Source organism: Acanthaster planci, linkage group LG05, assembly GCF_054643075.1.
Source record: "Acanthaster planci isolate LZ-2023a linkage group LG05, COTS_SCS, whole genome shotgun sequence".
NCBI lineage: Eukaryota > Metazoa > Echinodermata > Asteroidea > Valvatida > Acanthasteridae > Acanthaster > Acanthaster planci.
Genome location: NC_141781.1, coordinates 22,390,672 through 22,417,468, shown reverse-complemented (window position 1 = coordinate 22,417,468; position 26,797 = coordinate 22,390,672). Strand labels below are relative to the sequence as shown.

At 42.8% G+C, this 26,797-nt stretch overlaps 1 protein-coding gene across 5 annotated transcripts; it reads right to left on the bottom strand.

The window, feature by feature from the left end:
* Nucleotides 1-374: 374 nt before the first annotated feature.
* Nucleotides 375-26,722, bottom strand: LOC110987455 (ATP-dependent chromatin remodeler CHD1-like). Of its 5 annotated transcripts, none has more exons than XM_087136559.1 (39): nt 26,650-26,722; nt 26,258-26,373; nt 25,634-25,923; nt 23,921-24,275; nt 23,120-23,200; nt 22,865-22,950; nt 22,331-22,500; nt 21,850-21,982; nt 21,365-21,495; nt 20,364-20,589; nt 19,837-19,937; nt 19,402-19,577; nt 18,707-18,831; nt 18,062-18,278; nt 17,468-17,560; nt 17,075-17,265; nt 16,673-16,861; nt 15,869-16,022; nt 15,312-15,470; nt 15,103-15,174; nt 14,496-14,645; nt 14,144-14,292; nt 13,792-13,888; nt 13,357-13,449; nt 12,857-13,036; nt 12,339-12,529; nt 12,143-12,184; nt 11,753-11,895; nt 11,267-11,393; nt 10,843-10,993; nt 10,589-10,702; nt 9,692-10,039; nt 8,934-9,065; nt 8,368-8,546; nt 7,773-7,875; nt 6,854-7,047; nt 6,197-6,316; nt 4,266-4,370; nt 375-3,745 (listed from the first exon to the last, which is right to left on the bottom strand). In XM_087136559.1, the coding sequence occupies exons 2-39, from the start codon at nt 26,264-26,266 to the stop codon at nt 3,445-3,447; spliced, it is 5,877 nt and encodes a 1,958-aa protein (XP_086992685.1). In that variant the 5' UTR covers nt 26,267-26,373; nt 26,650-26,722; the 3' UTR covers nt 375-3,444. The 5 variants fall into 5 exon arrangements, with proteins under 5 accessions (XP_086992685.1, XP_086992688.1, XP_086992687.1 ...); XM_087136562.1 differs by having other exon boundaries at nt 25,634-25,719; XM_087136561.1 differs by lacking the exon at nt 6,197-6,316.
* Between the last annotated feature and the right edge of the window lie 75 nt (nt 26,723-26,797).

The window sequence follows — 26,797 nt, the reverse complement described above, 5'->3', positions numbered from 1 at the left end:
GATGTTTCCCTCGACTTGGCGCATGCAGTTACCAAAACTCTTTGTTGAAAAACTTCAAATTCAATCAGTTAATTGCCTGTCATAATACAGGTTGTTGAACCTTTGTGAACAATTTCAGTGTCATGAAACTTAGTCCGAAATTAAACGAGCAGAGCTAGGCCAGTCAGAACTTGAGCGCAACTTCGGTTGAGTTGTGTGTTCCCACTTCCCAACCGTGGCGCACTTAAATATAATTATCACAGAAAACCCTACATTAACATATAAGAATTTCTTTAAAGTTAATAAAAATCTGATAAATTATCATTTCACTTTTGTACATCATATCTAAGACACCAGACTACTTCAGAAGTTCATATTCTCAGGGCAACATGAAATATGAAGACAACACTGTTTATTGTCATTTTTGTAGCAAAAAGTCCCCCATTTTTCTTGGACAGATTTCACAATAAATGCTGTAATGATCTTACATTATAATCTAGAATGAAGTTTTTACATAGGCATTAATATTTACAGAAAAACTTACAAAGAGCAGGAGTCCAACTCTGGAAATACAAGACATGGAATTGTCAAATTAAAGAAAATTGTGAGAAATAAGCAAATGGAAGGAAAGGAAAAAAGTATTTATTTGGGTAAGCCACTTAGCCAGACCTTCTTTAACATTGGCTTCATCTGTCTACAGTTAAATACAAACAAGCATGATTTCCAACCTGAAATCAAATTCCCCATGAGAGATACCTTTATTAGTTTACTGTTCAAAAGCCATAGCAGGGATTTGTTTTATGAGAGTATCGAAAAATTACTGATGGAACACCAGAATTGAACTTTGTGACATTGCATGCCAATCCCAATACAAATATCTCCACCGTACACAAATGGCAACAAAATGCGTTTAATAATCCACATTTCAAATTCAATAAATTCACAGTTTTCTCTTTATTGAACAATTTTATATCATGTATAGATATTTTATCTTCCAGTGCTTAAAAAACCTTAAGCACTTCTTACATGATCATGTGACAATTAATTGAGCAGGTTTGTTCCTTACAATGTAGCTTCACACACTTAAAAAAAAGGGTGACACCCACTTATATATTTTGACTCCGCCCCTTAAAGACAACAGGTATGATATGGAAACATCGGTTCAGTCACTCCATACATATTGTTGGGCATCACGATTGTGTGGCATGTTTGTGTTTTTGAGATTGGCCAACGGTTGGGTTTCAACAAACTAGTAAAACAAGTGTGACATCTGGAAAAGTCTTTTACAGAGAAGCCTAGGTGTGAAAATCTGAGAAATAAAACTGTGACAAGAATAACACCTGCAAGTACATTAAGAAAAGGAGACTACTCCTGCAGTTACCTGATACTCAACCTGTGTTTTCTAACTCAAGTATGTGACTCCAATCTTATGACACTGTCCAATCCCCCCCTTAAAAAATACCCTTTAACACGATACCCTTTAACCTCCAATTACATTGGTGTTATCTGCATCACTTTACGTGAGAAAACTACCTTGTAAGAATAGAAAATATTCCCTTTTTCCACGGGGGACACCCATTCAGTTGACTCTCGAGGCATCAGCCACAACATGAGGGTTTTTCCCAGTCTGTGTTCCTGACACTGAGTTGAGATGTTCTTCTCAGAATTACACTCCTCTGAACCACTGTGATATGGCACACTAAATCTTTGTGCCATACTCCAAGGTCCTTCAGACAAGAACCTTGGGCAGGAAGTGTCCTACTTTCTTTGTTCGGAAGAATGCTATTAATTAACAGTGAGACTTTCCTGATCTGGAATCAAGGAAGCGTAACCAACAAATTTACTTTCTGTACAAAGTCAGTCCATAAACTTTGATCACATTTCAAATCACGGGAGGATGTTGGTTACTACTGTATCATTCTTTCATTTTCCGAGTCTTCTGTTTATTCCCGCCCCACTGAATGAAGATCTTCAAGATGTTAGCTGTCAAACAAGGATCCAGTATGCTTTGGAACAAAAACAGGGAATGGAATATTTTTAAGACTGCGCCGATCCATTCCCACATTTGTCTGAGTAGGACCACATGTAGTTTGAATACTGGGTGTGCCTTCAATCATGGTAATTCTTGTGTTTGGAAATTAATTGCAAAAAAACCATATCTCCTTAACGACATACCTCACGGCCAAATATTCCAATGCTGGGATGTTACCATAAAAAAGGTGGATGTTGAGTTCTTTTTCTTTTAATTTCTTATTAAATAATGCTCCTTCATATATTATATATTACATAAAAATATGGATTTACAACATAAACAAAAAATATTAAGTTGCTCGCAAGCAGTGACGCTTATAACGCCATTTGCCAAATTTCAAGCCAAAACTCAAAATGTTGCAATTTTATCCAACAGCACTAGCTGCTACGTAGAACAAATGCCATCCCCTTATCCCTAATAAGCCACGCCCATCTGGTGTCTGGGCCATGTCCCCACCACACCCTCTCGCGACCAAAAATATTAAGCAGATACTGTACGATAAAGTATTTCATTTTCACTCCCTTTGATTTTTCATTGCTACCGTTTACACAGTATTTGAATTAATCTAAGCTTCCGGTCATTCTGATACTAATTCGATATAAGTGATGAGACATATGGCAAGTTGGAAGGGCTATCTCCTTGAAGATTTCCATGAACATTCGAGTTTCCCAATGAAATCAAGTGGGAGGAAAAGAAAAATAAGGAAACATGGCTGAAATGTACAGTGAGCAATGCCTGAAATGAGCTGGTGATTATTTTCTTGGACACATTTTGACTAAACGACACCATTATTGCTTATTTTTTGTGTAAGTAAAATAAATGCAAGAACAATTCCAAACATTTAGTACAACAGCATGTACTTTAGCAAAGGAATACACACAAGGCTTAGTAGCTGAGGTGGCATTTGATGCGTCTGCTGGCCAAGGCATACTTCAAAACTTACAAAAATATTTGAACAAGCTCTGCATGTTGAACTGCTTAAAGGTTAAAGGTCACTATCATCTGGATACAGTTAAGACAATGATTACAACATGAATCTTAAACCTGTTACACATCTCCTCTCAAACGGTTTGGTATGGTTCACCGTCTCCACTGATATTAACCTGTATGCGACTGAAAATTTACAAATCACAAAGACTTTTTCGTCCAGCTACCACGATCTGCCAGAGCAGGCTGATTAGATGACATCAACTCCAAGTCCAAAAGTAGCATCGTGATTGGCCGCCAAGCCTGTGATGCATTTATGAGGTCATGAATGGTAGCATCCTAATTTTTAGCACACCAGCAATCCTTCAGGAGTGCTTTGTGTTCAGAGGGCCTCCGGGAGGTTTAGTCAGAGGATGATCAGCCTGGACAGGCGGGCCTTGGTCAAGACAGATGGGTACTGCAACAATAAAAATGGAGGGGCGCACAAGCTGGTGAGGAAGCCATGGCTACCTGCTGTGGTCACCGCTGGACCACGAGTCTTGCCGATGCTCCCGGTGCCTTTCTGACCGGTGGTCTGACCAGTCAGATGATCGGTGGTGATCGCCACGATCCCGGTCCCGTTCGCCCTTTCTCCTCTTGCTGTCGATGTGCGAGTGGTGGAAACGATCGTCCCGGCTTCCGGACTGGTGCTGGCTGTGGGCTGAGTTGTCTGATTTGTCATTCCGTCTTCTGTGTTCATCCCCTCTGTTGCCATGGTAAGATCGTCCCGAGGGGTTGTCTCGGTCTCTCTTGTTGTCGTTGTTGTACCTGATAGATTCAAGATAATTCGGTTACAGCCATTTGTGACAACGTATAGGACTGCTGAGGATATAGACCAATACAGTCTGCACACAAGGACACCCTCATTGGTGAGAAAGAGAGAGGCTAAGCCGGTGCCTTAGAGTTAATGCAATCATGTATACTTAACCTACAGATTGCACACATTAAACAACCTACAGTTTATGCACATTCAAACTGTGCCCATTTCATGTTATAAGGGAAAGAACAAAGTGTGTCCACAGGAATATCATCCAATGGAGGTTGTTATTACAACAGCGCCCTCTTTCATCTATGCACAGGTCTAATATGCCTAACATTGACGATGGTGACAAATGGGAAAAAAAGATGACGCAGGCTTCAAGAAAACACCATGATGAACAAAATGTCACCAAATTTCAAGGAGGAAACCGTCTTGACAAAGATGACACTGAAATGAAACAGAGGACCTGAATTTAGCAAGGATGGCACTGCAAAGAACTCAGTGGAGTCTCCGATGAATTTGCCTTACCTTGATATGCCGTCGTCTCTGTCTCTGGAGTAGCTATTACCAAATCGATGGTTATCATACTGGTGAGGGCGTCCGTAGGTGCTGCCGCTGTCTCCAGAGCCATATCTAGCAAGAACCAATGAATAATGACAATGTCACTTCATCCTGGTAATGCGCAGTGAGCCAGGTAGGTATTCCAACAGCACATACCCCAACTGAAGTACATCTGAGGTCATTCAGGAACACTGTATGAACCTGAGCTCTGCCCTATCGGTACGAACACAGGCCAACTCTCGAATGAACTTGCCTTTCTGAAATACTGAACTGGCTCAATGTTCCATTGCTACAAGGTTGTTGGTTTTGGGTCTCTTGACACTCATCATTTTGTATTCAAACTGGAACCGGAGGCTTCCAAGAATTCCAAGCTTGTATACTCACCAACACTTACTGTAGAGTGTCTCTGCGAGATATCAACCCATGGATGTACTCCTCTGTATACTCACACTTGAATGCAAAGGATGCAATACATGTACTGATCTGGAGTCCAATCAAAACCTTTTGGAATAGCCCCTGAACTGCAGCAATGGTTCTTTGGGATAAGGACTGTTTTCTCATCGTGCATGGGTTTGAGGTTCCAGTTTAGGGTTTAAAGAATGCACTGTATTGGAATTTGGTTAATACAAAAGGGATCCCAGCAAACGTGCCAACACTGTCTGTATTCAATGAATGGCAGTGTGTGGAAATGCAATCAGGATGAAAAAATGAGGGCTGTGAATGAGCTGTGACAGACCACAGCAGGAGGACCGTCAATGAGCTGTGACAGACCACAGCAGGAGGACCGTCAATGAACTGTGACAGACCGCAGCAGGAGGACTGTCAATGAACTGTGACAGACCACAGCAGGAGGACTGTCAATGAACTGTGACAGACCACAGCAGGAGGACCGTGAATGAACTGTGACAGACCGCAGCAGGAGGACTGTCAATGAACTGTGACAGACCGCAGCAGGAGGACTGTCAATGAACTGTGACAGACTACAGCAGGAGGACTGTCAATGAACTGTGACAGACCACAGCAGGAGGACCGTCAATGAATTGTGACAGACCACAGCAGGATAACCTGCATAAAAGTTTCAGATTAAAATGAAAGATGCTTCCGGGGCAGAGAACAACTGCCAACTTGGGCTAAATGTTCCATCATGAATCTGCTCACTTGTAGTTAGACACACATCAGAAAAATCATCCAAAGAATGAGATGAAGATAACTGTTAGTGGATTGGGTCTAAGATAAACAATTCGGACAATCAAGCCCAAACACAGGTTTATTTGAATGCTAAAGTCTTGGGAACATAAAAACATTCAAAGTTATTCATTTCAATCCATGCAAAACAAATCATGCTTGGAAAACTATTGTGACTTTAAGATTGTTTGAAATGACCATCTACAATTAAATGATACCCAATGTTACCCTTAAATCTCTTCCTGTATCAATGTCTACACAACAAATTAATCAAAAGTGCACTCAACATTAGTTGATCACAGGCACGAACTACACAGAAAAATAAAACCGATACATGCTCCAGAAGTCAAAATAGAAAAGACGGCATTCAGCACATAACATCAACACATCAACCTAATCATAACATCAACTGATATATTGAGCAATTAATGAACTAGTCAAACAATCAAATGTTCTATTGATCAACTGATCAACCCAGTAAATGGTCCATCAATCAACTAGTCAATTAACCAACTACTCAACTGATTAACTTACCAACCAATCAGCTGATCAGCCGATCAACTAATGAACTCTCAGGTGGTTAACTCAATCACCACAATCAACCCACTAATTGATCAACCGATTCGCCTATCTAGTCAGCCCATCAACCAACTAATCAACCAATCACCCCTGAGGAAGTGGTAACATGCTAGAGAGAGAGATGTGGGCCTTACCTGTCCCTAAAGGGACCCCTGGATGGCCCACGGTTATCCGGCCCCTGACGGTGTTCAAAGCGATCTGCCAAGCCCGGGGGCCGTTGGTGCATGCGAGGGTTGGTAGGGGGAGGATGACCACTGAGGGGCGGAGGGTGAAGTGGTGGAGGGAGGGGATAGGGTGGATAATAGAACAAAGGACACTGTCAGGTTACACAAGTGTGACTTGGGTATTCTCTCTCTCTCTCTCTGAAGATTCAAGTTGCTGTGGTCTGACCTCCTCATTGGACATGAATGTTTGATATTTGACGATGTGAAAGTGGAATGGGTTTGCAGATAGTGGCCAAACCTGGACTTTGTTCCGATCTTTTATTGGCCATGGGTCACATCTCAGAGGCAAACAATATGAGAGATGTGCTCAGTGGATGCAGGAATGAATTGAAGTTGGAAATTGTTTGAGGAATGGGATTATCCTTTGTCAAAAACAAAAAGGTGACCTACATAACATGAAACACTGTTTCCCTAGTGTGTTGCACATGAGCCAAATGCACAGTCATCTAATACAGGGTGACTTCCACAATGCATAGCCAACTCAACAACTAATCCACAAGTCAACTGACTACTGGTCCACCAGGCAATACTCAACAAGCAAGGAATAAAAAAAACTCTGCCACTCACCTGTCTCGGTCCCCCCTGGGTCTGTCTGATGCCCCCTCCCCACCCGAGTGGGGTCTCTTGACTCCCTGTGGGTGGCTGTAGCCCTGGGCTTGCCCACCTCCCGGGTAGTAGGCCTCTCGTGGTTTGGAACCCCCCGTCCACTCTGGGGGCCGCTGCTTGTGACCTTGTTGATTCCCTCCAGGGACATGTTTCATCTATGGATGTCAACATGAAGGATTTGTACAACTAGTACATGTCACAACAGTGGATGTAATCTTCTAATTCAAAGTATCTAAAAAAAATCTGTGGATGTAGTTTTTAAATTCTGGGGCATATGTCATCAATCCGCCCTGAGCAGAAGCACCCCTTCATCAGTTGAAAAGAGCCACGTTGGTCAGGAGTGCTCATTTTGTTGGCAGCAATGTGACTGCAACGTTTGTGTTTCATAGTCATTCGTGAACCGGTGAAGCGCAGTTACTACTAAAGAAGCCTCCGTTGCTAGGAAAATTGCGCCCTCTCTTGGTTCAACTCAGGGCACATAGATTTCCATAAATTAACAACCCAATAATCTACAGTTGACAATGGTTTTTAAACAAACTGGATCCTTCACAAGAAGGGTCAACTGCACCGACAGCAGTTTCATAAAACCCTGAGGTTCCAGTACTTGGGCATACTAAACAAACTTCCTTTGGCAAAGCTCCCAGGTTGGTTCTAGAATCCTCAAGTAATCAGGTGTCATGAGACTCATCATGCTACCCTGATCAGTGGATGCCACTGAGGTGGAACTACGCTCGCATACATCACACATGTTCATAGAGTTGCCGCGTGAGCTGACTTTTAATGCACTGTAAACTTGCTAAGGATTGAGCACGGAATGATAGAACCAAGTCAAGCCCTGATGGCAACATGAGACTTGGGGGAGAGGAGGGCTGATTTATACCTCTTCTCGTTCGTCGTCCCTCTTCCTCTGGGCATGTCTGTAGAGCTTGTACAGCTTCTTAGCATCGTACTCTGTGAACTTGGCCACAAAAGTCCAAAGGTACCTGGAAGGATGACGAAACAAGGAAGCATTCCTATAATCAACAAGTGATCAAAGATATTGGCTCCATACTTCAACTGGATTGGAAAGTGGCACTGAATGACACATCAGAGGCAGGATAGGACACCCTGTTAACTGTTAACTTCTGCTCTGATTCAACTCTTTTTCTACTGCACCCGCCAAAAAGCTTCAATTTTTTTTTTACTTTGAAAACAATTCCCTGTTGACTGCCCTCAATACCAGAAACAATAGATAACAGCTATCCAATGTTCATCATGAGTGCTGGCCTACTATCATGGCATGTATCATCCGATTCACTCCATTTGAATTCTTTGCTGAACTGGCAATGCCGCTGACATTCTCTGAATATGGAAGACAAAGCATGTAGAACTGACTGACAGAACTTTATAAACTCAGACAGAATGAGTTGAAATTCCCTGGCTGAATTAGGCCAACTCCAAATTCAACTCTGCATGATCCCTTCTGGTTCACTCACCCCTTCCACTCGTGGATCTTATCGGCATCTTTCAGGTCCAGGATGCAGTCGGCAATGTGGTCGCCGATCTTCAGCAGGCACTGTCTGGTGTGGTTGACCTGTTCCTTCTCAGACACCTCCTCCGGTGGGTTGTCCAGGAGCTTCAGGGCTTTCTTGACGGGTCTCATCTTTTCCTTACACTACACAAGAACAAAACACCCAAAGCCATCTGTCTGTGTTGTTGTCAAGATTATCAGAAGACCAGACACAACCATTCACAGGACAGTCACAAGTAACTACGTGAACAACCAAGGAATGGTTTTGTAGCAGTTCATTTGAATAGCCTGTGAATCAAATTCAGACTGGAGGTCTGGTGATGGTATTGTGATGTCCTTGTGGGGACCCGTGATGGTCTTAAGCGGTCTTGCTGCAAACACACTGTTCACTGTTCGCCAAGTTCAAGCATTTCGTGCGGATCAGTAGAGACAGAACTGTAATCACTTGGACTAAGCATTCTAGACACTGACATCACTAGACGCTACTTGACTGGCAAACTCAATTCCAGGGCAACAACAACTTGTACTTACGGCACTGAATGTGGCTTCGTCTAGTTCACCGGTTGGATCAATGAAGACAGGATTGCGCTGGGCGGTGATGTGCATAGGGGGCAGTTCTTTATGCCCCTTCTTGGCTCCTTTGGTGTCAGTCTTATCCTTGCCCTGAGGGACACAGGAACAAGGCGCCAATACCAAGGCAATTCGTGATCAAATGGTCAATCTGATACACTAAACAGTAGCCCTTTCCAGTCCCTAAACACGTCAGGAGGTTTGGAAGCATTCATAAAGTTGGACGGTAGAGCCCAGCAAGTATTGTGTGGGGCTTGATGTTTCTGGAAAGTTTTTCGTTCTGAGAGTGTGCAAATGGATTGATTATTGTAGATTTTTGGGGGGTCTCTGGCAAAAATGCTTTTGGTGTAAACACTACATCAGCGAGGCCAAACAACATGCTTCATAATGCGGTACACAACCAGAGGAAATATGAAGGGACATTTACAATCTGGAGAGTAACTACCTGTGTAATAACCACGATGATATCATGGCAACATTAAACAGAATGACAGAAAAACAAATGTGGCTTTCCCCAGTGCAGATACAAAATTGGAAAGCTATCAAAACAAAGAGGAAAAAAAATGGCCGAATGTAAATCTGGTCACCACATGCCCCACCCACTTGTACTTATTTAACTGCTGCAAGAATCTTAGGGTAGTAAATCGCTATATCTTATTCAGAACATGCAGAGTTGGAAGCCAAACTGGTTTAGTCTTGCACTGACTGTACATACTCACTTTCTTCTCTTTCTTGGTCTCAGGCTCATCGTCCACAATCTCGCCTTCCTCTTCCGGCTCCTCTGTCTTGACCTTCTTCCTCTTTTTGCCGTCTCCTTGCTCCTTGTTCTCCTTCTCTTCTTTGCCGTTATCCTCGGCCTTCTTGCGGCCGCCTTTCCTCCCTTTGGTTTTGACGGTCTTCTCCGAGGCAGTGTCTTCGTTGTGGGCGGCCTTCTTGCGGTTGTTGGCCTTGGCCTTGGGCTCCCGTTTGACGGGGGCCGGGGCCACAGCGGCAGCGGCTGTCGTTGCTGTTGCGGCTACTGCTGTTGCGGCTGGTGTTTCTTTGGATTTCCGCATTTTCTTTGGTTGCTGAGGGAACAGGGAAAAACTCACAATTTGATAAATGAGACTTGAAGTCTAAATTAAATTCATTTCAGTGTGTAAAATACATCCACAGCCATCAAGCTCTTCTGTAGTACTTCAAACTTATGCTTGCTTGTTTTGAACAATGAAGATAAAAATGGGAAACAAAAGGTCAATATTACCAGCCAACCAGATGTTAAAGTTTTTCTCACGAGTAGAATAAAAAACCAACCCAGTTTGGGAAAGACAGACCAAAATTGAGTGAAAGTAGCAGACGTTTAAACATCATTTCCTCATGAAAATAGGGAAAAGGCTACATTCACACAAAATGGAACCGGCTAGCGCACGTTGCATACTTTCTATAAAGTCTGAGACACATTTCTAGACCTGCATGTGGAATCATGCGGCCATTTTGTTTGTTGTTTTTTAGAGATTATGTAGAAAACCTGATGTCACGCTAGACGTAACATTCTGACTACTTGATAAACAGTTTCCTACAAGAATGCAAATCTTTCCTGGTGTTTGAGAAACAAAGTCTGGCATGGATGGCATTACCTCAGCTATAAGTTCCTCCTTGTCTCGTTGTTTCTTAAGGAGCTTGATGAGGTACTCACATCTCGTCTGAAGTTGCTTGCTCTGGGGCTTCTTCTGAGGGTCTGGTAATAAAATCTACCACAGACGGGGGGACAAAATGAAGCGACAGACAAGACAGTACAGAAGGTAAGAACTGACCAAAGACCTGAAAACAATCCTGCTTATTCTTTGGAAGAATCATTTTGAGTGTTTCTCCATCCCATTTGTCTGCCTACCTTGTCATGCAGGTTGAGTTCTGGGTCCATCTTGATGGCTTCCCAGCTTCCCATGCCATACTCATAGATTCCCTTCAGGAGGTTGGAATCATCATCCACACCCCACTCCACGTCCCAGTGAGCCACCTTGGCCCGACACTCCAGCTGGTACCTGAAATAACAAGTCGTGGGCCTGCTATCAAAAATGCCTCTTCAAGGAATTGCTGGTTTTTGACTTTCAAACCAGCCAACTGATCTCGACAAGTTTGAAGACAAAAATCAAATAAGAACAACTCTAGACCAAGAAATGGTAATGACGAATAATTTTGCTTAGCTAATTAAATCACTAAGCGAAAATCAGTTGGTGGTGGCACCTTTTCTTGCTAAACAAATCTCCTGTACACACATGAGAGCTTTGCCTAAAATGTGCAAGCTAGGAACATACTTCTTCCTCTGGGCTGGGTCAGCTGGAATGGTCTGCACCAATGCTTTGAACTCTTCCTCGTGCTTCAGGAGTGACGGAGCGTTGATGGTGACTCCAGATATCTTCAGAGTTGCTCCTCGCTTCTTACCTGGTTGATATTCATCATGCAAATTACCATAAAACCTGCCAAACAGCACCCTCAAATAAAAATGCACATGGGGAAGGGTAAATACTTTTAGTGAAATACCATCAGTCTGCAAAACAGTGCCCTCTATTGATAAAGCTCAGATGGGATGGCACATCATTATCAAAGGCCGTCAAAGAGCTCCCTCTATTGACAATGCATATACTTGATGAAGAATGTTTACAACGTCCTACTATCGGTCACCAAATAGCATCCTCTATCGACATTACACGGATGGGTTGAAGAACTCTTTCGAAGACATACCAAATGTGTGCTAAATAGCGCCCTCAATCAATGTGCACAGATGTGATAAATGAACCTACCATCAAAGTCTGCCTCTTCTCGTAGGCGTTCCTCATACTCCTCGATGGCCCTTTTACAGCCATCATGGAGCATGGTGCCCAGCTTCAACAGATCGGCTTGAGATTTCTCTTGCAACTCGGCATCGCCAGCTATGGCCTCCAGTCTGTATGAATTATGCATGAGAGGTTATAATTAAACATGAGATATGAATAAACATGTCACCTTGAAAAAGTTGACCTTTTTGGATATAAGCTCATAGCTAAGAAAGAAAACACAATGTAAATAAGGAAGCAAACTAGCAGAATCTTCAAGTTCTTCAACATTATATAACTCAGTGAATGTTGAGGAAAATAAAAGTTTTAAGAAAATGTTTAATTAAATTAATATTTTAAAGAAGTCGCCATGCATACCTTGTCAGTGGTTCACCAAATTTCTTGTAACTCTTGATAAATCTACAAACAAGAAACAGGATCAAATCTTTAAAGGTTACGTACAAGTAATATTTTAACTTGTAACAGACAAGATTCTTTGTAATTCACACTAAACACAGAGGGTTCGGCCAAACCTTAGGGTTAGGCAGAACTGTGACATGATTCTTTCCTGTACCTTCTGATTTCAGCATCAGTGAATCCGTGCACGCCGTCCCTGCGTGTGGTGCGCGGTCGGCCACGGGGCTTCTTGATTTTCTTCTCGGTGTCGCTCTCGTCCGTCTCACTGCTGGAGCTGGAAGTGTGAGGGCGCTTGGTGCGTGGCTTGCGCGTCACTGACGCCTCAGAGTCACTGCCCTGGTACGTCATCTTGACGGCAATAACAGAAAGACAGAATGCAAGTGAAATGGCATGAAGCATCATCTATGTCTGTCCACAGTGATGGTCATCCTAACTTCAACTCCTCCAGCCATTCCACAAAAATAATCATCCTGAACACTCCAAAATCCTACTGAGCAGGGTCTCAAGCCCAATTTAAAGAAAATGTAGCTGAGATCTGCCTTGCTTGATCTGGTGCTATCCTCCAAAACTCCTGGTGGGTTCTGAAGTACAGTGGAGAGAACAAGATGAAGCAATGAATGCAGCGTTAACTGAAATCTGATCAGGATTACAGCTGTGACTCTATTTAGAACTCACCCTGTTGACCTGTTTGCGGACCCTAGGAGGCAGATAGAGTTGCAGTTGCTCCTTCTGTTTCTCATCTTCCTCCACCTTGAGACGGTCAGCTTCTGGGATGAGGTCCTCCCAGTCTTTGCCCGTATCCTCGGTGACTGTCTCCATCTCCTCATCATCCACCATGGTGGAGAAGTTAGCAACCTGCAGATTAGGAGATGCACAATTTTCTCTAGAGCCAAAGAAAAATTGCACACTACCGACAAGCAAGTTGAAAGAGAAAATCTTTCACATGTTTCGCTGGCAATTCTAGTGACATGTATTGCATTCCATAGTTGTAGGGAAAAGCATCTTCCACAATGGTGGTAGTGGGAGCATCACCTAAAATTCTCACAATTTGGCCAAACGGCCATCTTACAGCCTTCCACAACACGCCTTGATTACAATTACACTGAACTGATTTTCAAAATCTGAAGTCAGAAGTACACTGCTAAGAGAGTAATGAACTTTCCAAATGTCCTGACCTTGAACTGAGAGAGAAGCTCCTCTCCTGCCCCGCCATTATCATCGGCTTCTCTGGTCTCGGCTCTCTCTAAGATAGCATCAATGTCCATCTCCTGTTAAGAAGGAGAGAAACAGGAAATAGTCACTCCTGAGCTAAGATAATGATGTTACGATCCAAGTCCTGTCTCAAATGCATCTTAACGTCTTCCATATCCATTTCCCAGAAGACTGAGGACAATATTCTTTGCAGAGGGTAAACCAATCAAGTAAAGACAGACAGAAGTCCGCCATGAGATTGAAGGGGCTATGCCCATATTTGACTTCATCCCATTCACATCTGTAAGAATACCTTCTCTAAAATACAAACTGTGATGGATTATGACTTTAAAGCCGATCCTGGGGGTGGGGCTGGAGGGGGAAGCCGGGGGGGGGGGGACAGGAAGACCATGACCTACCTGTTGTTCTGATTCTTCTCCATCGGCTTCCTTGAAGAGATCTTCCACTCCAAACTTGAGGATAGCCGCCAGCTCTTCCTTATTGAATGGTGTGTGGCTGAAAGATCACAAGGCCAAAACATTGGATAAAACTAGACCACTACGCCCTGAAGCTTGGAGTATTCTACAGGCTAACGTTATGGCCTACGCACATGCCAACAGGTGGTAACAAAGGATCCTCTCTTTAGTTGGTGTAAAGGCAGAATACATGTACGTCAGCTGTGGGCACACAAGAGTAATCACAGACCAGGCATTCCAGTTAGTATGGTACACAAGGTAATCAATGACCATCTTGCACTGTACTGCATCTTACCTGGCTGAGGTGGAGGATTTGGACAGCACGGTGCGTCCTGTTGTGTCCATTCTCTGAATGACCAGGTGATCCAAGACCATCTTCCTTTTGGCTCTCTCGACGATGTCTTCCTCCACACTGCTCTTGGTCACCAAGCGATATATATTCACCTAACAATGCCATCAAGTTGAAAAACTCAAGCAAGCGGACACATTCAGGACATTGGCCAAAAGTTAATAACATTGATCTAAAAGATTATTCTCAGAGATGACCTTTGGCAGTTACTGTGACTAGGTCAAATGCCATAGCTCTCGTGACGAGAATTGATGAAGAAATTCAGTCATGCAAAGTGATCCTTGTCCGTTTGACTGACCTGGTTCCTTTGCCCAATCCGGTGTGCTCTGGCCATAGCCTGGATGTCATTCTGTGGGTTCCAGTCAGAGTCAAAGATGATGACCGTGTCTGCGGTGGCCAGATTCAAGCCCAGGCCACCGGCCCTTGTGGACAACAGAAAGCAGAAGTCCTGCAAAGCAAAAACAGAAAAGGGGTTTTAAGAGGTTGCCAGTTTTGTTGTGTTTTGTTTTTGTGTATGCTCTCAGTCTTCTGTCCTGACCTAAACATGGCTTCTCGTGACAGAATTCTAACAAGAGAAACTCTGCACCATCATTAAACATGGGTCTCAATGCTCTTGACTACTGGATGTAGTCAAATCCATCAAGGGTTCTTTCACACGGCCAGTCACAACTAGCTGGTGAACAATGATAAAGGAATGCTTTCACCATAGTTCATTCAATAACTTGTGATTTAGTTCAAAGAGGAATGACTTCTGATGGTCTGGTGACAGACTTGTAAGGACTTGTGATGGACCCAACTATCGCTGGACAAGGTACCAGGAGACCTCAGGAGGTTTCTAGCCAATTACCGAAGGCTTCCAGTCAATGACTGAATCACCAAACAGTCCCGTTTTCCATTAGTCTTACCTGGGATCCTTCAGCGTTGAAGTGGTCCAAGGCCTGTTTCCGTAGCTCCCCTTGAATAGAACCGTCCAGTCTCTGTCAAACAAGAGCAGAATTATCATTCAAAAAGAACATGAACAAGACAAACAAAGAACCCTCAACCATTCCAGTCTCTCGCACTGATTTGAGCATTCCGAGACAACCAATTTGCTGTCAGGTTTTGATGACTTTACCTGGAAGGGGAAGTGTTTGTAGCGCAGATAGTCTGCCAAGATGTCCAGCATACGGACCATCTGAGAGAAGATGAGGACACGATGGCCTCTCTCATGGAGTCTGACCAGAAGCTTGTCCAAAAGAACCACCTTCCCACTCATCTTAACCACTTGGTTATACTGCAAGACGACAATTATCAGAGAGGAACAAACTAAGATAAAGGTCATGAATTGGGGCAGAATTAAATGTACAAGAAATTTCTCTGATGTAAACAATCTTTATCCCTGCATATTAATTGCTTTTGAGAGCTGGTGAAAATTAAACATTCCTTATATAGGACACGAATCTGGCTTGCTGTGGTTTAGGGTTTAACTACTTCCCACCTACTGAACAGCTCCATATGATTTAGCAGAATTTGTGGAGTCAAATTAATCAGTGTGGACATCAGAAATGTTGCTCTAGCTGTTGGATTCAGTCAGATAAACAAGTTCTCTACTTTGATACGAGATTGCATGGTTTGTCTCGGATTAAGTGCAGCATCTACCAAATACCATGTTCTTGTGCATCTTCAGCTCACCTGCTCTTCCTCGACTTCGTCCCCATCCTCTGGTCTGCGCACAAGATGCGGATGGTTACAGCATTTCTTGAGCTCCATGACAATATTGATGAAACTGCTGGTGCTCCCCTTCACACCCTTAGTCAGGGCTCGGAAGTTCCTCGTCAGAATCCACCTGTTGGACAGGCAAACGCAGCATCCACATCAGAGATTTTATTCTTCTCATTTGATATCAAGCATGACAATCAAGACCTCCTGAACCTCCCAGAAGTTTTGATAGCCACCAGGTGGTTTTGACGGATTACTACAGGACTGAGAGAGGTAGGGTCCAGGACTTAATGCACCTTGAAAGTTAAGTACAAAGAGTGTGACATTGGATTCAACCACCGTGGAGGATTTGGGAGGATTCAGGAAGGTTTCTATGATGATGCTAGGTACACTTGTAGAAGGAAAAACTTGCTCAACCATGGCCCAATTTCGCAGCTTGGCTAGCTGTGGATTTCCTCTTTTAAAATCTGCATTTCTGTGCTTACGACACTGGCAACAAGGTACAACACTAACTATACAGGGACCAAAGTCTCAGTTATGACACGCACACCTGCATGTACATCATAATTCCTTGCAGTCTGGTTCACCACAAGTGAAGAGTTTTCCACAGCAAGTATGGACTCATTGTTCACAGTAAGCAGGGCCATGACACTGGGCCCTGGCACCAGAAGTGAACACAATAAACAATGTCAATGTCAACGTCATTACACTTCTAATCTACAAGCATAGACAGGAATGACGCTACCAACTGTCAGTAAACAGCAGACGGTGACTTACTTGTAGTACTGTTTCTGCAGGGTGCTCATTTCCACCCTCAGGATCTGCTCCACTTTGGCGGGCAGGGACTTCTCCACGTCCTTCTTGACTCGTCGCAGGAGGAATGGCTCCAGCTCTCGGTGGAGGTTGGCATAGCCGTTCTTGTCTGCGCAGGAGAACTCTGCCTCAAATCTCTCCCAGTGGGGAAATCTGCATAGATTGGTGAGGAGAAATGAATGGTTGGAGCTTGGAGTCTTGCGGCAAAGGGTTCTTTAGATTTAATTGAGGGCTACTCAAAGTCTGGTTCATAGTAGATGCCAAAGGAGATGTTAACTTATTTTTGTGACTTCAGGATAAAGAGTCGTACTGTAAATAAGCAAATGTTTGAGCACATTTCTACTACTTCAAGGTGTGACTACGTACGTTTCAGGCATAATGAAATGAAGGAGGGACCACAGCTCTTTGAGGGAGTTCTGAAGGGGAGTTCCTGTGATCAGTAATCGGTGGTTGGTGTCAAAGTTCTTGAGTGTCTTGTACAGGAGGGAGTCATCGTTCTTGAGCCGGTGAGCTTCGTCAACAACCAGTACGGCCCAGGGAACGCTACCAAGGAAAGACTGGGAGGAGACAGGCAGGAAACTTTATGAAGCAAAGATTAAATTTTGCTCAGCAAAAACGAGTCACCAGATATGTTGAGTGATGTAACTTTCTTGTGAATGGCTCAGCATATAAACCAAAGAAGCATATGTTCACCAACTCCAAACAAGTGTCTCTGAAGGCCTAAACGCTCTGATAAACCAACAATTGCAAAGGGCTCACCTTGTCTTTGAGAAGAATTTCATATGTTGTAAGGATGGTGTTGAACTTTAAACGGTTCCTGTTATTGTTATGGCACCATTCATGCTCACGGATCTACCAAAAATAAAAAGATCAAACAAATCGCACTTATTGGGCCATTCTCTAAGTTCAATTTTCATTTTGAAAATAATCTGCCCGTGTTATCTGTTGATTATCTGTGTAATCTACTGCCAGTTCATAGTTTGAGCGGCGTTTAGAATTGTCAAGAGAATTTTTACTAAAGATTTGCTGCATCAATGGACTAAACTGCATGCCAGTGGAGTTTATGCCTCAGGGGTTAAAAAAAACTTTTCTGTTGGTAAAGTACGCAGGAGTGCCGCTTAAGCTGAGAGCCCAATTTTGCTTGGTTTTTTTCTTGCTCCAGGTTGTAAACATTCTAATGAAAAGTGGCTGCATGCAACACCTGTCACTGAGTAGGCAAACCAGTGAAGTGTGTCATTCACTGAAGCTTGCTGGCAGATTTAACCAATACAAGAATGCAGCTCCTGCTCCAAGTCTGCACATGTTCCACTTCTGACACCGTGCCAAGCACGTTACATCAACATTACTATTCACCATGTTCCTGCTGTTCAGATCCCCGATATACACCACCACGTTCATGTCTGGGTCCCAGGCTGCAAACTCCCTCTGCCATGAGGTCATAGTGGAAAGTGGGACCACAATGAGAAAGGGACCATACAGCTGGTGGGCATTGTACAGGTAGGAGAGAAACGTGATGACCTGGATGGTCTTGCCTAAACCCATCTCATCCGCTAGGATGACGCTGTTCTTCCTAACAAGAAAACAGTCAACATGGAGAACCAATTTCACAAAAAGTTGTGATTAGGGCAGAATTTTAGGACTTTATTTTTAAGATTGAGTAATCAGCAAAAAGAAACACCAATTCTTTCAGTAGAAATGAATTGTTTTTTTTTTGTATTTAACTAACCAAGCAGAGTGAAGTTTCTGGACCATTTCCAGTGCATTTTGTTTGGAGTTTGTTTGTTTTCAGTTAACTATCTGTACACTAAGGGACATTAAGACAACACCAGACTGGTTGACTGGCTGTACACGCGGCGCACACCAGGTGTTCTTATTTGAGTAGAAAACATTTCTCAGGGCTTTTCACAGAACTTTCCATTCCAGCTTGCAAAATATGCTATCCCTAATCAGCTAAAGTACCCCTCTCTAAGATGCTTTTGACACTACGGGGGGACTTACTTGCACCAGGAGTGGGCCAGCCAGTTTAAACCATCCAGCTGGTAGTCTCGGAGCTCCAGTTCTTCCGTTCCAACGTAGGATGGCTGCTTCTTTAGAGCTACAAACCTGGGTCGCTGTCGCAAAACCTGAAGCAATGGTAGCAAATTCCATCTTTTCATGAACCATCTCAGATCAGGACAGCAAAGTACATATTGCAAGGTACTTGCATGAAGAGATCTGGGAATTTTTCCCACTTCATGCTCAGGATTTATTTCATGAGTCAGTCCCAGCAACTATATTATTTTTAGCAATCAACAAGATTTATCAAAATGACCAAGTATATCACCTGAAGTTCAAATGAAATTAAACACTACAAACACTGAGAGTTATTTAAACAGCAATTATGTGATATTTGTCTTTGTAACTTTGTCCATTGCAAAAAATCTAAGGCCCCATCAAAGAGCAATAATTGCTGCGACAAAAGGCTGTGTACAGCCAGCCAGGTCACGTAGTCTGGCTCCATAGATTCACCTGATAATTGTGCATACAGAAACCTGTATCCACCAACGATGAATGAGATGTGCACACACAGTTTAAACTTTCACCTACTCCTATGAATATACACTCCCAAGTGTGTTCACATACCCTCTGTGATACCGATTAAGAAACTCTCTATCGGTTTACGGATCTTGCAACACCAACAAGCTCAACTTTACCTTGGCACTCCTGGATGGAATCTTCTGTGACTTGTTCCTCCGCTGGAACTCGCCGATGCAGTTCTGGAAGTTCCTGGAGATGAGTTCCCCATCTTCCCAGGTGCAGTCGGCATAGGGAAGACCCTGCCATTTACACAGGTAATCCGGCTGCCCGGCGTGGCTCGAGACTGTATGAGCTGGACATCAGACAAAACTAGCACTATTCAATATTCATCACTCCGCCCACTTCAAAATACTTTGGCTTCAAATAAAGCAATTTGGTGTCTCTGAATTCATCTTGGGGTCTCCACCTGAGGTACTGAATCCATAAAACTGAAAATTGAGACGTGAAGTCCAACACGGACATTCAGCTGTGATTTGACAAAGTGGAATCCAATTCTACACGAACCCTGGCAGAGTTTGAAATTTTTAGTTTTAGATAAAAGGTTTACCGACCTATGACCCTCTCCACAAGCTGACACTGTTCAAATAGCTGCAGTGTCATCTCGTACTGACACTCGAAGTATTCAATGTCTTCTGGAGTCACCAACTTCTTCCTGAGAAAAGATTCAGATGGCCAGATATCAATACTGACTTCATCCAGCACTCTCTCAAATCACTCTTTATTTAGTTAACAATTTCATGTCCAAAACTTACACCATATTCAAAAATTGGCCTCCACACAATAGCCCTGAAACCATCTGCTCTCTGAAGCCTGCAGCACAGAATTTGATCTTCCCTTTAATCTCAAGTTTTAGCGGTGCACCCTCAAGCAGACTTTTTTTTTCCCAAAGAGGCACTTTTGCATGGTGAATGCCATCTTGGGCACATTGGACTGGCAGTAAGAAGGAGCTCTATTTTCACACCTGAGAAGTAGCTGACATGTTAAACCTCAGGATGGGAATATCCCAGTGCAGGATATTAATAGGGTTCTACAGATCCAAACCTGGCTCCTTCTGGGCTGCCGTCCCAGTTCCACTTACCATTCCTGTATCTCCTTCTCTCGTTGGATATAGTTCTCCAACTTCTTCATCCCCCGAACTTTCTGCTCCTTGAGGCTGCCCTCGGACTCCCATGTGTTGTGGATGTGGGCCCAGTTCTTCCACTTGATGAGGTAATGCGTCTCTGCCCCTTCCTCGCTGGGGTCAACGTCTTCGTTGGGGTCGCCGTCTGCCTCGATGGCATAGGTCGTTGTCATGCCACCAGTCTCTGTTGGCAACAAGAACAAGTTAGCCCAAAGTAAAGTAAAATCACTTGTTTTCATTTTTTCCACGGTTGAAACAATGATTGAAAATGTTTTCACATTTGTAACTGCAAAACATGTTCAGTTTACAGATGCCAGGCTTTACACACTATCCCAAACTGGGTCATTCTACAAACTGGGTCAAAAAGTGGGCCTTTTTGGTTAGCCTTTTACACCCGACACGTGGAATTGGACATGCAAATATCCTTGAAATTGACTTCAAACTATCTATATCCTTAGCAGGATTAACTTTGCATTTTTTAATCATCCTTTGAGACTAAAGAATATGTTCGGAACTTTAAAAATCATGTTTCAAATGTGAAAGGGACACACACAAAAATGGATCCAAAATTAATATAATGACCAATCTGAAATCAGGCCAATTTCATTAAAAGCTACTTCATGCAAGCACATTCCCTTAAGAGCAAAAGCAAAACATCACAAACTGTGTAAAGCTTGAGACTAGCTACCAGCAAAATGTGGCAGAAGGTGGCGTCCAGAAATTACGGTTGTGGCTGGATTTAACAAGAGTACCAATGGAGTGTCACTGACTAATGGCTTCGACCGCTTCCCATTGATGGCTATGTAACAGCTAGCCATAACCAGTTCATGCAGATGCAGTTTAATACATTAATATGCAGGGTGACTGAGTCTCCTCTTATTTTGCTGTTGTGCTTTGGTGATCCCAGAGGCGTCACATATTTCTCTCCTCAGGTTTATGTTTTGGGAATATCAACTTACTTCCTTTTCGTCCGACGCGGTGCTTAAGGACCCTTTCAATGATCTCACTGTTATCGTTTTCGTCCTGTCCACCCGTTGCTTCTATGATCTCATCCGAATCGGTTTCTTCGTTACTTTCATCCTCTTTATAGCTGCAAGGCGAGGAAGTTAATATCCCACTAGCCGTTGGCAAAACTTCAGTTTCGTCCTTAGTAAACCCCCATATTATTACCAGAGCAAAACCAACCGCAATACGATTTTTTTTAAATTGACCCTCAATGTAAACTGAGGAACAGGTCTTTCAAAATCCACCTGGTGGTTATGGAAAAGTGTTCAAGAATTAGGAAGGTTAAGACCAGCTGCTAAAACCTTACAGAGGGCATGTTGACATTTAACAGTTTAAGAACAAAGAAAGTACCCTATTCATTAAGGGGAGAATTCAGGAGGATTCAGGAAGGTTACTTGTCAAAATGCCTGGTGAGTTTTAGGGTTTACGTTGACGATACCTGATGTTTGATTTGGCACTTCGTCGACTGCTCTGCCTCTTGGATTTGGCGTCGCTGTCAGAATCATCATAGCTGGAAGACCGTTTCCGCTTCCTCTGTGCAACACTCCTGCGGCTTGTGGGAGTTTTGGTGGCTGTGACAAGGAAATGAACATCGTTCAGAAATGAGGGCGCTCTTGGTTACATGCTTGACTGATCACAGCCATCCTAAACATTCCAAAGTTGAAATCTTTCATTTCTTACCTGATTCAGTCGGAATCAGGATCGTAGAATGATGACGCTAGATCAGTTAGGGCCTGATGTAACATTCTTGTACACAATACCAAGAATGAATTCTACAATATTGGATTTGGGTGCCCCTTCTCCCCAAGAAAACTAGGCTGTCATGGTGAGCCAGTTACACATAGTTAATACAGTAAATGCAGTCACAGGGTCGTAAGGCTCACCATAAACAAATCAAGCAAACTGTTTTCCCAACTTACTTCTGGGTCTTCCCCTGGACTGAGTTCTAGTTTTAGGCCTAGCCTTGGCTCGCGGCACTCGGCGCCTTGCGGATGGCTCAAAGTCAGACTCACTGCTCTCCTCCTCTGATGTCTCACTTAGCTTACTACTGGACCATGCCTTCTTCCTGCTCATCAAGGAGAAGACCGACCTAAAGAGAGACATAAAAAAGGAAAATCAAATAAAATCATTTGTGGAAACAAAAGTAGAAGAAAAATGGTGGAATGAAAGCATGTGAACACTCTTCACCAAACCAAAATAAATGAAATATTTAAAAATGTAAGTGCAATTTTTTTTAAACCTTTATATGAAGTCAACCAAGCTTTTTTTGGAAATTACAACTTCCAAGCATGGCCTGATTTGTACATTGCAAGAAAAATTACACTAAGCCAATAGGGAGTCTGCCAAGAGGATGGGCTGCTCTGTTGACAGAGCAATAGGTACAGGATTCTGTCAGTTCTGGGTTCAAGTCCTACTCCATTCAATATTCTTTGACTGTTTGTGATCCTTCCTACCCCTTTCTCTTTGTTTTTCCAGTGCTTCCTGTCGATGTGCTTGTTCTCCGTTTCCTCGGTTTCTCCTCCTCGTCATCATCCACTTTCTATTCGAGTAAAATAAACAACAAATGGGTCAAATGGCAAATTGAGATCAGGAATGACCATTCTTTTAATAAAGAGCTATTCTTAGCACCCGGTGGACTTCCTAGTAGCTTACAGCCTAAGGTTACACGGCGACATTTTTATGAAGGTGAAATGATAAAAAATACTCACTGCAACCTGGAAACGTTCCACCTCTTTTCGTGATCTGCCCGATCTCCTGACACCGTACATTTCTGGGTCCTCCTCCCAAAACTGTGTAAGAAGGGGAAACCCCAAATTATGGTGAGAAAAACTGTACCAATGTTTGAAGTCTTCCAAGCATAAAAGACATAAAAATTAACATCACAAACAAAATTGACCACTGACCTCTTACACTTGATCCAAAAGATTAAATTAAAAATTACCAACATTACTTCGCAAACTTCACATCCAGAACACATGTTGTTATAAACAACACATATTTTAAAGACTCCTTCTGAACATTAACCCTTCCCGAAATTGCTTCCCGAAAGCCGACTCCAAGAATTCCAGCCTCGCTTGGCCACGAAGGCCACCTGCTAAACCGCAAATTTTGGTTTGTGGCCCTGCGTGCTCTGCACGCTTTGAATTACACGGTGAAAAGGCTGATTGTTTGGTGGCATGCGGCTCTACTCACCCTTCCACATTCCTGTTGCCTCTTTTCAAAGTGGGCACTATTGTGAAGCTGGTGATTATGATGCAAAATTGGTCTTTTCATTTCTGGGCTACGCACAAAGACCAATTACCATATATACAAGAGCCAGGGTCTGTCTTCTTTCACCGTGTTCGCTCGAGCGTGGGCCAAGAATAATAGCTGAAAAGCGGGCTGAGGATCTCAATTTTTATGGCGGCTTTGGCCGCTTCCCAGCATGAAGGGGTTAACTGGCACAATCCAAACTAGATACTCACTACACGTTTACAAGATTGGCCTCTGACCTATCTGTGACCTCTCACCTCTTTCAAGCTGTCTCGTCGAGTAGCAGTTCTTCTTCCGCTGCCCCGTTGTTGCTTCTTGGATTTGGAATCACTTTCCTCCTCGTCCTCATATTCATCTTCTTCGTCTTCACTCTCATCTTCTTGCTCATCATCGTCGTCATTTTTATCGTCGTCATCCTCGTCGTCAATGTCAACATCCGAGTTGTCCTCCGATCTCTCATCCGAGTCTGAGCTCGCATTGTCTGATTGGCTACTAGAGTCCGAATCACTTGCTGATTGTTTATTGGAGTCGGAGGCGGAGCCCGAGGCAGCCACTGCTTCTGATTGGCTGTCATTGTCTGAATCCTGCTCCTCTGCCGAGCTGTTGCTGGAGCTTCAATGCAACAAAGCGATCTCTTTAAAAGTACATGTGTAACTTATCTTAAAACAAATCAGTGTTGGAGCTATTAGTCAATCAGCATAATCGCACGACCACATAGTCATATAAGTACAGATAAGATCAAGACATCATGCAAAGATCGAGTGATCGTGCAGATCGCCTGATCACACCCAGCATCATCATACATCTGGTGCAGTACATTGAAAACTCAAGTCTGATTATGCAAACCATTACCATGCAAACCATACCACGTCAACAAATTTACAGAGTTTACAGAGAAAAAAGGAAAAGAAAAAAGTGTCTAGATGAAATTTTAACAACCTACAAATTATGCAATTACCGATATGAAAATTGTTTTAAAAATGAAGTAAAAATCTAAGACATCTCGATTTGGCGTTCCTGTATACTGCTATGCATGAAGAACTATCATATGTGCACATGTACAGGTTCCAAAATTTCTGAATTGGTTGAAATCTAAGATCTAAAATTACTGCATTTTGCAGGTTTTTTTACAAACAGAACAATCATAGAGTTGTGAAAGTAAGGTTTACAAACTTTACAGCAAAGCATGTCAGCTTGCATGAATGCAAAGACATGGACATGTCAGTGAGAAGAATCCCAAAATAAGTTTGTGCGATATCTGAATACATATCTCGTATATGCAATTCAAGTGTTTATGGGTTTCACTCACAGAAACCTCAAAGAAAATTGCGTGTTCAGGAGAAACAAAAAATGTGAAGTGTTTCACTCCAATAAAAATCACTGATGGTACTGCAATGGTCAATGTACATGTACGATGTACATAAAAAGCCATGCGCAAGTACAACACAGTCATGTACATGTGTCCGAATGAGGAGTGTGAAACATGAGGAATCTTACAAAAAAAAAAGGAAAAGATAAAAAGCAAGGAAGACATCACTACGCATTGCTCTCAAATGACCAACATCCTTTCACTCTTTCATTTATTTTGTTCCACTTAAAAATATTACAAATAACTGTTTCTATTTAAACATTGTCCAAAATTGCACTCAGTTTATGCTGTACTTTGTTATTACAATCAAGTTCAGGGGTGACTTCCAGAACAACAAAATTTTAAAAATTATTTTGGGCAAAAAAAGAAGTGAGCAAATCTACATCATTTATCCCACCAAAGAAGTTCTCCCAGTTCAAGTAAGACCATTCTAAAATGTTAAGAAAAGTGGGACCCTTTCACAATCATACCAAGATAATGCAGAATATATCTGAAAGTGTATACCATGTAAAGGCATGGGGATTTTTGTCGTCTGCTACAGTTTTCAAATCATCAAAACAAACCAGAAACATGGTGATTTTGGTCTCAAAAAGATTCTTACCTGGAGTTCTTTTCCTCTTCTGAAGTGTTGTCGGCGTCTTCTTGCATTTTATCCTCTTCATCAGATGATCTGTCTCGCTGGGAAACCTGGAGATGTTGGTGATGTTTGGAAGGGGTATAGATGAACGGCGGTGTGCCCGGTAAATCAGTCGGTAGCGGGGCGGTGGTTAGTAACATAGCGGCGGTGGAGACAGGCAGCGTGCTGGCCGGTGAAGAGGGTGGCAATACGTGCGGATTTACGGGTTGTTTTGGTGGAAAACCCCGATACCCATCGGGGGATAAAAAAGGGTACTGGTGTGGAAACGCAGTGACAAGGAAAGGAAGGCAAACACACATTAATACATGCATGGAATTGCATGCAGAGCGGAGCAGACGACGCTTGGTTTTCAACGTATTCCTATGGAGAAATGATGGCAACCACGTTGACGCGGGAAGAGACAGCAGAAAAACAAAGTGACCGAACGAAAAATAGGCGATTGTTGTAAAATAAAAAGACCTCAAAAAGCAAAATAACATTTCATACACATGCCTGGGTATTGTTTAGCTCATGCATAGGAATCCAGCTAGAAATATTTGCGATAAAACGTGGAAAATACGGATTAAAAATCAGAAAGTGAAAGTTGACCTGGTTCATTTTTGATGCGACGCACCGCACCCTTGCTTCCAATGTAGATGGCACTGGGTTCAGATGGAATTTCACATTGACGTGATAACTCAAACAGGAAAATATATGTTCATCCTCTGTTGACAATCGAAAAAATGGTGTTGTTTTATTTCAATAAACTCGAACGAATTCAAAGTTAAATTTATTGATGGTTCCTCGAAGACGACAAAGATGACTTCCAACCTTTCCAACGGAGCTCGCTGAAAAATCGCTGCATAATTACCGTAATATTAACAGACATTTTGAGCAGATAATGAGCTCTAAACGTCCTTCATATTATACTTAACATATAAGATATCAGATGTAACACACTTTGGGGATGAAAACTACCATGCAGATTAAAAAAAAATCACCTCAATCCGCGACCTGTCCAAGAAAAACAATTTTTCAATATCCGACGCCATATTATTACATTTTCATTAATGCGCATGCGTTCATTTCGCAAACAATTACCAAGCCACGCGCTTGCGCAGTAGTATTGAACATTTTATACAAGGTATA

Bases quoted from the DNA above. Each gene is read 5' to 3' on its own strand.
- LOC110987455 (XM_087136559.1), bottom strand. The intron at 15,175-15,311 runs GTAAAGTCATCA...CTTGTTTGACAG, and splicing joins ACAAACACTTCCCCTTCCAG to AGACTGGACGGTTCTATTCA. The intron at 13,889-14,143 runs GTAAGATGCAGT...GTGATCTTTCAG, and splicing joins AAATCCTCCACCTCAGCCAG to CCACACACCATTCAATAAGG.